Here is a 10,869-nt window from a genome sequence, read left to right on the forward strand (position 1 = left end):
TGCTCTGCCACTTGAGCCACAGTGCCACTTCTGGCTTTTTCTGAGTATGTGGTACTGAGGAATCAAACCTAAGGCTTCGTGCATGCTAGGTGAGCACTCAGTAGAGTGCTCAGTAGGCTACACTCCCAGCCCCAAATGCTAATTTTTAAACTTTAAATTTTAGACTTTTAAAAAACATTGTTTTTACTGGGTGCTGGTGGCCCCCACCTGTAATCCTCGCTACTCAGGAGGCTGAGGATGGTGTGAAGCCAGTCTGGACAGGAAAGCCTGTAAGACTTATCTCCAGTTAACTACCTGAAAACCAGAATTAGCCTCATGGCTCAAAGTGGTAGTACTCTAGCCTTGAGCAGAAGAGAGACTGTGCCCAGGCCTGGAGTTAAAGCCCCCAGGACCGACAGACAAACAAAGGTATCTTGTAGATAGCCACTTAACCATTGTCACGTTGGACATTTGTGCTTCTCTAATCCTTTTGTTTAAAGCATTACTCTGGCATACACCAGAATTCTTCCCTTAGAGTAGACTGTAGTACAACCATTAGACTGATGATATGAACATTTTAAAATCTTGAAACACTGTCAAATGACCTTCCAAAAAAGAGTTTGAATTTCTCTCTCCACATGTGTGATCAGCTTTTGACCCAGCCCTAGAGATTACAGGGTCCCAGTCCTGCTCCCTTGGAGCGTGTGGGGCTCTCGTCCTTATGATTAGAGATTGAGAAGGGGGCGGATCCTGGTTTAGGGAGCAGAGATGAAGCAGCGGCCGCTCTGTGTTCTAGGACTGCTGACTTAGTAGTCACTGCATACCCTAAGACAGGAAGGCCATTGATGTCAATCAGAGGAATGGTTTGGAAATGATGGTTTGGAGTTAGGTTTATAGCTGACTGCTTACTTATACCAAAGAGACAGTTTATTCATAGAAACCACCTTGAAACTGTTATTTTGTATCGTAAATCTCTCCAAATCTATCATAGATCAGAAGCTACGATTCCATGATATGATTTCAGTGGACTGGCTTGGCTTCATGGTAGAATCCAGCCTTGGATTCTATTCTAGGCAGTTTGCTTTTTTTCCTTGTCTACTCTCATTTATTAGACAGCAAAAGACTTCCCTAGATCTGTGCCACCACACCCCGCTTCTTGTGGAATAAAAAGTGTGCTCCGGGCTACGGCAGTTGTATTTTTTAAAGAGCCTTCCGTGAGGTAACCTTTTCCTCTATTTATCTCTGTCACAGGAAAAAGGCCAAAATGAAGGCCGACTCCTCAGTCTTTTGGAACAGTCTGAGCACAAGACTGCAGGTGAGGACTTCAGGACCAATGTTCACGCTTCTGTTAGCTCCCTGCTGTTTGCTGGGGATATGTGAGTGTACTTTTGTACAGATCAGCCAGCTTTGGGAACTCAATCTAGGTCACCTCTCCCTGAAGGAGATGGGGAAACACCTTGTCTTATTCATCATGGTTTTCATCTCAGGCCTTATTAAAGCCTAGGATCCAGGCTGCCTATTGAAGTGGGAAAAATATCTAACGCACTGGGAAATAGCACAAACTCTAGGTGAACCCTTGCAAGGGTGGGGTACCTCGAGCCTTTGGGCTATATAAGGCCCATGAAATCATTTGGTACATGAAAGAACAAATATGCTACGACCATCTGCTGGTGGGGATCATTTTATATGGCCAGTGAGTGATGTTGTAAATATCCCAATGGCCCTTAAGGGGAAAGGTGCCCCACCCCTGCCCCTGGAAGGAGCAGGCATACAGAGCTGACTGCTTCCTGCTGAGGTTCAGCTCCTGAGAGTAGGTCAAGACCATATACCAGCTTTGTAGATTGCAAGGGTGTATGTTTAGGTAACGTCCTATACATGTTCCTTTGCATAGGTAAGCTCTTGATAGGTGCCAGCTGCTATTACTATTTGTTGCTATTGTTAAACGTTACTACTTGCAAATGGAAGAGGAGCTCTCTGGAGCCTGGTGAGATGTTTTTTACCATCTTGTTCTACTAGAACATTTCCACCAAGGAGATCTGTGGTGCCTTCTGAGGACTACCAACAGACAGCCTCTAAGACAAGATCACTGCACTGTGAATCTCCGTGGGTGGCAGATTTCCTCTGGCAGCTCCTTGGTGTTCATGTCCAGATTTGAAGTAGCTTTATTCAGACACCATCTTGGCTTTTGTGTAGCTGAGCCTGTTGGATGCTCTCCTTGGTCTGAGGATGGGGGCTCTTAGCCACTTGCATAGGCCTGATGAAAAGCAGTGTGGAAGAAGTGAGAATGGTATGATTACCAACATTGTTACTGTTCTGTCCTGACACAGATGCAGAGATGAATACCAAGACTTCAGAAACAGGAACCTTCAGGTGAGTTGGGACATGCACTGAAATACAGCTGTCAGCATTTCTGGAAAGCAGGACCCGATCCTGGTTCTATGTTAGAACCACAGTTAAAATAGAAACCCAGCAGCACTAATGTAGCCTCTCTCCTCTTTTAGTCCAGTATATCTCGGTTGAGAATGGGATGGGTAACTATTCGCTCTTGATGTTAAAACAAAGCAGAAGCAAAGTCTTTCTCCTCTGTATTTCTCTATCCCCATTCAACGATGGTTGTCCCACCTGGATTTCCAGTAGCTTGAGAATTTGAGGCTGAGGCCTTGTTCTCTCGGCTTTAGGTTACATTGTAATACCCAGCCCTGCCATCAGCAAAAGCAAAATGGTAATATTTATTGGTGGGATTAGTCTAGAGATCGTGTGTGCTGCTAATGCATTCTAAGCATTTGGTGCTGAGTAGGTAAGTGGGTAGTGAACTGATTTTTTTTTTTTTTTTTTTTTTGCCAGTCCTGGGCTTGAGCTCAGGGCCTGACCACTGTCCTTGGACTTTCTCAAGGCTAGAACTCTACCACTTGAGCCTCAGCACCACTTCCAGCTTTTTCTATATATGTGGTACCAAGGAATCGAACCCGGGTCTTCGTGCTTGATAGGCAAGCACTTTAACCACTAGGCCAAGTTCCTGGCCCCCGTGAACTGATTTTTTCCTCTTTCTTTTAGGTCATCTTCCTGTGGAGTGGAAGAGGCGGGCTGCAGCAGAGAGCTGCAGAGTTCCCTCACACAGCTCAGTTTCTCAGAGTCTCCCATCAAGTCATTTGTTGCCATCTCAGAAACTACAGATTGCTTAGTGGACTTCAAAAATCAGCTTACAGTCCAGCCAGGTAGTCGGACACGAGCCAAAGCCAGCAGAGGAAAAAGGAGAAAAACCTGAGTTTCTAGGGGTGGGCCGTGTTCATTAAGCCATAGCAGCTTCCAGTTCATTGTTGAGCAAGTTTTGACCCTTCAGTTTTTACCACCAGCACCCACTCAACATCCTGGTTTTTATGTTTGTATTATCTATACAGAGAACTGTGTATAGTATTCTGTTTTATAACAATCTGTTTGAATTTACTTATAAAGAACAATATATTTACGTTTGTATGAAATCTTATTTCGGTAGACAGAGATTGTCCATTTTTCTTCCTGTGTGTTGTGGCATGTTAGATGGGAATACATTAATGGTAAATGTCGTTTACTCAGATTCATCAATTACATGTTTCTGCACAATTTCCTTACAGATCTTTAACACAAGGCCTATATTCTCTAGAATCCGTAGTCCACAATCCTGAACTCTGTGTGGTGACTCCTGTGGTGGTTCTGACACCATATTTAGACATAGCGAGGGCATTGAAGCCCACCACTTGTTATGCTGTCCCTTCCATTCAGTGGCCTGCGATTTCATCTTGCTGTCTCACCCAGTGAAGAATTCTCCGCCAGAATCTAAGACCTTTGAGAGTTGTGTCCTGTCATTCTTCCCATGAATTTGGTTTTTTTTGTTTTGTTTTGTTTTCCCAGTTCTGAGGCTTGAACTTGGGGCCTGAGCACTGTCCCTGAACTTCTTTTGCTCAAGGCTAGTGCTCTACCACCTGAGCCACAGCACTACTTCTGGCTTTTTCCGTGTATGTGGTACCGAGGAATTGACCCCAGGGCTTCATGCATGCTAGGCAAGCCCTCTGCCACTAAGCCTACCTTCCTAGCCCTTCCCACAAATTTGTAAGTGAAGAGTTTGCTGTTACTAATTTCTCTGTAGTTATTTTTCAAACTAGATTAATCCAACAGTTATCCATTCAGACCAAGATGGATTCTCTTGCCAACAACATTGTAACAGCAATTTCTGTTACTCCATTGCCTGGGATGTTCCAGTACAGAACAGTCCTGTCTTGAGAGTCTGGGCAGACTCCAAAGACCAGAGGCTATCAGACGGCAGAAGTAACTGGCAATGACTGAACAAGTGTACTCAGAAAGCTAGCTTTGGCCCCAGCTGATTGAAGTTTTAATGAACTACTATGGGAGGTGACTGTTGACCTGGTAAGGATTTGGGGCCAGAATAACCAGCACACCACAGTGGCTGGTTAGGTGTGTGAGACTGGGAGCTCAGAGGACACTGCAGTGGAAGACCTAGCACAGGCACTAAGACACTCTGTCCTTCCTGCTCACAGCTCATTGCACACCAGCTGTTGCAGTTAAGAGTAAGAAGGCTGCTCATTGCCTGTTTCTTCTATAGACAGTGTCTTGCTGTTGGATGGCACTGATACTGTGCCAGCATCACTATATCTATCACCATATGCTTGTGCTGGTACTAGGGCTCAGCTTTTTTTTTTTTTTTTCCTGTACCACTTGACCATACCTCCAGCTTTTTTGTTGTTGTTGTTATTGGCTATTTGGAGATAGGAATCTCTAGATTTGTCTGCCCGGCTGGCTCTGAACTGAGATTCTCAGATCTCAGCCTCCTGAATAACTAGTATTACAGGCCTGCACCACCAGTGCCTGGTTATAGCTGTTATAATTCTCTCTACTTTTGCCAGTCCTGGAGCTTGAACTCAGGGCCTATTCACTGTCCCTGAACTTCTTTTGCTCAAGGCTAGCACTCGACCACTTGAGCCACAGCACCATTTCAGTTTTTTCTGTGTATGTGGTACTGAGCAATTGAACCCAGATTTTCGTGCATGCTAGGCAAGCACTCTACCACTAGGCCAAACTTCCAACCAAGAGGTGCTGTATTTTGACTCTAATATTGATTTTCCTGGTTTTCCTTCTGAGGAAATGTGTTTACCAGGCATGTCCCATCAGCTTAACCCACACGTTGTCTCGTTAAATGGCAATTGATTGCAAGTAGAGCTCTATAGTTCTATAAGCAAGGAATGGTGTGTGGTTTTTCGTTTGCTGCTTTGGTGGTACCAGGGGCTACATCCATGGCGTTGTACTTGTTAGGCAGGCACCCTACCACTTTTTGCCTTAGTTCTTTTTTAACTAGGGTCTCACATGTATGCCCAGGCCTCCCTTAGGCTGAGAGCTGCCTTTTTATATATGTCTAGCATGACAGTTGCATGCTACTGTGCCCAGCTGTTGTTGAAATGGGGTCTCCTGAACTTTTACATGGACTGAACTCGAATTGTGACCACCCGGATGGCCCCCTCTGAGCACCTCCACCAGCCCAGCATATTCATTTCTCTGTGAAGACACAAAAGCTACCACCGAAAGGTATATTATTTAGCCTAAAGTTGAGCCGTCTCTAGAAAACACAGGTGGTCCGTGTGAGAAGTGTATAGATCTGTTAAACCACAAACCACAGACTTAATCATGAGCTAATAGAGAGTCAAATAAGGAGCAGCGTCTCCCGCACCCCCTGGGCCCTCTTCAGTAAAGGGTGCTTATCTGTTCACAGTTGTCTTCTCATGCTACAGTCCTGTGGGAGTGTGTTAGTGAGAAAGACGGTGCAGAGTGTGTCCGGTCAACCCAGGAGTGCATACTGCTTCTAATTCCAAGCTTCCCTGTCCATAAAATAAGAGCAACCACATAGAAAGACTTCCTAGGAAGGACGTAATGTGTAAAAAGGTTCAATTATCTGGCACACAAAATATTCAGCTAGTAGCAGTAGTTGCTAGTAATATGGCACCACGAACCTCACAAGCTACTGCCACAAGCTTTCCCTGGGCACTGTGGCTGTGTTACTTCATTCTTACGACAGCTGTTCAGTAGAGGCTGTAAGGGGCCCGTTTCCCCTGGGCAATCAGTCACTCTTTCATACTCCATACCCGAACCTCTGACTTTAACCCCCCTCCCCCTCCCTCCCTCCCCCCCCCCTACCTTTAGTTTTAAGCCTGGGGTGACACTTGCTCACTGGCCAGTTCTCTCCCAACTGAACTATGCCTCTAACCCCCAAGGATTGGTTACTTCTTCTCTGTCAGGACCTGAGGACTTCTCTTAGCTTATAATGGCACAAGCTATAAGTGCCAGGGAGATGGTGCCCTGGAACAGCTGACAGCCAGTGAAAATGGTAGCTTGGGGGATAAGAACCTTGTCTTTACCCCTCAGTAGAAAAATGAGGCTCATTCTACTCTTCTCTGAAGGATCGCCTGTTAGACTCCCAGTAATAGCTTACTTATGCATATTTATTGGCTTGCTACTTGTTTCCCTGTCAGGGACCAGTGCTAGGACTACGGGTGGGCTCTTGGAAGCGCAGGGTTAGCACTTGCTAATCTGGAGAACCAAGAGGTTTTCTTGACTTCTGTCTCCTAGGCTAGGCATCCCATCTGCATCACCTTCATCCTGGTTCTGTCTTTGGTCCTGTAGGGGCCCAACTCAGAAGTCAACTCCTTGGATCTATTTAAAAACATCCTTAAAGGGTCGAGTCTCTTGAGAAATAGATCCGGGGAGGCCTAGCAATACATGTTGGGAGATATCCTGACCCTGGCCTGGGAGAGCAGAGGCTACCCTCAGTGCGGAATGGTGGGTACCCAGTAAATTACCTCAGGACTGATGTCTGCCATGTTTTCAGGTCCAAAGCAAATCTTACAGTGAAAATAGTGGTCATGACTTACACTTGGGAAACCCAAGTTCAAGAAGTGAAGAATGTTGCTCAGATCATTGGAAAATGGGATGGGGTTTGAACTTACATCTGGCACCAAAGATTATGCCCTCTATATTTTACCAGCTCTGACCTCCTACGTGAGTCACAAAACTTAAGACCCCCAGGGGTGTGGCTCAAGTAATAAGAGTACTTGCTTAGCAAGCTCATCACCCTGGGTTCAACCACCTAGAACCACAGGAGAAAAATAAACCGATGACCCCTTGAAAATGTGAGGTTTGTGCTTGCTGGGAAGCAGGGAAGCTTTAGCCTTAAGTTGGTTTTAGCCTGTGGGAAGCTGGGAGAAGGGAAGGTAGGTAGCAAATAGATTGCTGAATTCATCATACTAGTGTTTCCACTGGTAGGCTGGAACAGGGGACACCTCTGAGGAAAGAGTGCTGAAAGCAAATGTACCAGGAAGGCAGGAAGAGGTTACTTATGTCCCCTCTTACACAAGCCTTAGACTGTTGAGCTTCTAGGAGGGCTCTTTCATTTAACAAACAACAAAAAGAACTGATAACCTATTCCATGTCAGGCTAGAACCTGGGCCCTGCAGCTCCAAAGGTGAATAAGAAGCATTATCTGCGAGCCCTGAGGTACAGCGGGGGAAGATGAACACATAACACGGATGCTTTTTTAATAAACTTGTAAATGCAGCCAGAGCAGTAAACCCAAGAGCCCAGGGAATCAGCTGTGTAAACCCAAGATACTGAACTCCCAGCTGTGGTCAGGGCTGGGAGCGACCTCGTCAGAGTTGGGCTCCCCACGGCTGCTGCTGACCGAGCTATAATTTAACAGATTGAGGACAAATTAAATAAAAAAAAAGGCTAGAGAGGCCAAAGGGGGAATCATTCCAGATAAATCAGCATGAGCAAAGACAGAGCAGCCCTGTGCCCGTGGGAGGGTGCCAAGATATACCCAGGGTATAAAAGACATGGAAGACTTGAGCTTGCTTACTGAGGGCCTGTGTACTAGGTGAACAAAAAGGAACTCAGAGCAGGGAGGGTCTGGCTGCCGAGCCCCACAGTGGTCTGGACCCAAGTTATTCCACATGGCTAGTGACCACCCTAAAGGATTTGCAGGAACCTTCTCAGGCCTGCCAAGTCCTGCTGGCAGCTATGGTGGCTCTGCTACAATCCGGTCTATTTCAATTGCTCCTGTGCGCATCTCCTCCCCCTCTTCTGCCCTGGACTTTGATCCTCTTCAGTACTGTGACTAGGGGACCAGGACCCTACTTCCTGGTAGAAAATGTTTCCTTCCAGAAACACTGGATGGGAGTTCTGGCAATTCTGGTCAAGGGAGGGTCCTCATATTAGCCTGACGTTACCAGCGTGAATCACAGCTAGGCTTTTCACATTCAATTCCATGTCCTCCCTCAATAAACTTGAGAGATGGGAGAATCCCGCACATTATTTCCCAGGATGACGTGTTAAGTGAAGCCCCATCTGTCTTTCCCAGCACCATCCCTCATTGCCCCACCTTTCAGATCCTGTATGCCACGGGGAGCAGGAATGTCTTCTACATTGTCAGGTTCTGACAAAACCCCCAACCTCTGTCTGTACCCTGATGTCATCTCGTAGGCTCTGTGACATTTGGATAATGGTACAGTTACTGCCACTGATGTAGCTGCCCCTCTGTGTGTGAGCCCTGCGCCTCTGTATTGAGCCTGTGCTCTTTAGTTTGCTTCTCACTCACCCTGTCCACTGGCCTGCAGAGGCATCTCTTCCTCTACTGCCCCCCTTCTTTTTTTTTTTTTTTTTGCCAGTCCTGGGCTTGAGCTCAGGGCCTGAGCACTGTCCTTGGACTTTCTCAAGGCTAGAGCTCTACCACTTGAGCCTCAGCACCACTTCTGACTTTTTTCTATGTATGTGGTACCGAGGAATCGAACCCGGGTCTTCATGCATGCTAGGCAAGCACTTTAACCACTAGGCCAAACTCCCGGCCCCTGCCCCCCTTCTTGCTCACAGGACTCCCTGCATTTAAGAAAGCTGTCTATTACAACGATGCATTCCCCAGTCTCCCATGCCTTTCCAGGGCGAGTTACCACCTTCAAACACCCCCAAGTATTTGAGAAGCCAAGAGTTCCAAGCATTGCAGAGAACCCTTGACACTCAAGTTGGGGTCTCCAGCTCCCGGTGAGAGCTTACATTGCACCATGGTCCTAGCCTCTCCTGGGCTGTGTAGCACAGATCTAGGAGGAGGTGCTTTTTCCAGGCTCAGCGTGAGTGGGGCTGAAGAGGAGGGCAGGGCTTGGGGGGCTTTTTTTTAGGGGGGGGTCATGGGCTTGAACTCTGGGCATGGGCATTCTCCCTGAGCTCTCTAGCTCAAGCACAGCCCCATTTCTTGTTTTCTAGTGATTAATTGGAGATAGGAATCTCATGGACTTTAGTGCCCTGGCTGGCTTTTATTGGGAATATTTTTAACTCATCACACCCAAGTGACATTTTGGGGGTACAGACCAGATTACTGTGCAACCTAACGTGGAGAGAAGAATTCAGGTCTGAGGATAGTGCGGCATCTGTCACATCTACGCAAGGACTTCCTCTGTCTTAATTCCTGCATCCAAGGTCCCCATCCTTCTCCCCAGCCTTTTCCCCTTCCCCCACCCGTCCTTCCTCTCCATTCCTCCTCCTCTCATCTTCCTCCTCTTTTTCCTCTCCTCCTTTCCTCCTCTCCCTCCTCCTCTCCCACCTTCTCCTCCTCCTCTTCCTCCTCCTCCCTTCTTCCTCATTTTTTCCTCTTCCTCTTCTCCTCCCCTCCTCCTCTCCTCCTCTTCCTCTCCTCCTCTTCCTTCTCCTTTTTTTTTTTTCTTTTAATTTTGGTGCCAGTACTGGGGATTCAACTCAGAACCTGTCTCTTTACTGTGTTCACTCAAGGCCAACATTCTAACACTCTACCACATTATCCTTAACTTTACTTTTAGCTTTATACTAGTTCAGTGGAGATAAGGCTCTAACAGACTTTCTTGCCCAGGTATGTATGTATGTATGTATGTATGTATGTATGTATGTATGTATGTATTTATTGTGCATGTGGGGGGGGTCATGGGGCTTGAACTTGGCTTGGGCATTGTCCCTGAGCTCTTTAGCTCAAGACTACCACCCTACCCTTGAGCCAAACCCCACTCCCTGTTTTTTTCTAGAGGTTAATTGGAGACAAGGGTTCTCATGGTCTTTTCTGCCTGGGCTGGCTTTGAACCACGATCCTCAACTCTCAGCCTCTGAGTAGCTAAAATGACAGGCCTGAGCCACCCTACCCAGCTATGCCCAGAATCTTCCATGAGGCTAAACCCATCTGAGCAGGATGCTTTGGTTCTCATGATCTCATCCATCCCCCTCTCCCTCCCCAGTCCTTTGACATGAGCAATCCCATTTCACAGATTAAGAAAGTAAAGATCTTCCTATCAGCTAGATGCCTCCAGAGGTCAGAACCTTTTTTTCCTGCTTTGCACGTGATGTACGTGAAATTCAAAGTCACAAATGACTCATCTAAAGTCTTGCTTGTTAAGCCAGGTGCTGGTGGCTCACGCCTGTCAAGAGGCTGGGATCTGAGGATCGTGTTTCAAAGCCAGCCTAGGTAGATAAGAGACTTATCTCCAGCGCACCAGCCACAAGCTGGAAATGGCTCCAGTGCTAGGATAGCAGCTTTGCGTGAAAAAGCCAAGTGAGAATGTTGAGGCCCTAAGTTCAAATCCCAGGATAGGTACCACAATAAAATCATAAAATCAAAGCCAGTGGATGTGACAAAAGGAGTGAACATTTGAATTTGACGTCAGTCTATCCAGAGCCTGCTGGGATACATTCTTCTGGAAAGGAACTGCCTTCTCTTGATTATGAAAGAGTCTCTGATGGTCAGAGGTGATGAATTCTGTCCCCAACTTCCTTATTGTCCCCTTCAGAAGGAAGTTGTGAGTCTGAGTTAGGACTTAAAGACTAAGAGGTTGACTCATC

At 46.6% G+C, this 10,869-nt stretch overlaps 1 protein-coding gene across 1 annotated transcript in view; it reads left to right on the forward strand.

Moving 5' to 3' along the window:
* Uimc1 (ubiquitin interaction motif containing 1) overlaps positions 1-3,445 on the forward strand; it is an 86,485-nt gene extending 83,040 nt beyond the window's left edge. Inside the window, exons 13-15 of the mRNA XM_090325553.1 lie at positions 1,231-1,294; positions 2,307-2,349; positions 3,034-3,445. Coding sequence (XP_090181679.1) covers positions 1,231-1,294; positions 2,307-2,349; positions 3,034-3,244 — 318 coding nt within the window. The 3' untranslated portion in view covers positions 3,245-3,445. The remainder of the gene's footprint in view (positions 1-1,230; positions 1,295-2,306; positions 2,350-3,033) is intronic.
* Positions 3,446-10,869: the final 7,424 nt, after the last annotated feature.

This window comes from Megascapheus bottae, chromosome 38 (genome assembly GCF_031878675.1).
Source record: "Megascapheus bottae isolate mThoBot1 chromosome 38, mThoBot2.hap1, whole genome shotgun sequence".
NCBI classification, from domain to species: Eukaryota; Metazoa; Chordata; class Mammalia; order Rodentia; family Geomyidae; genus Megascapheus; species Megascapheus bottae.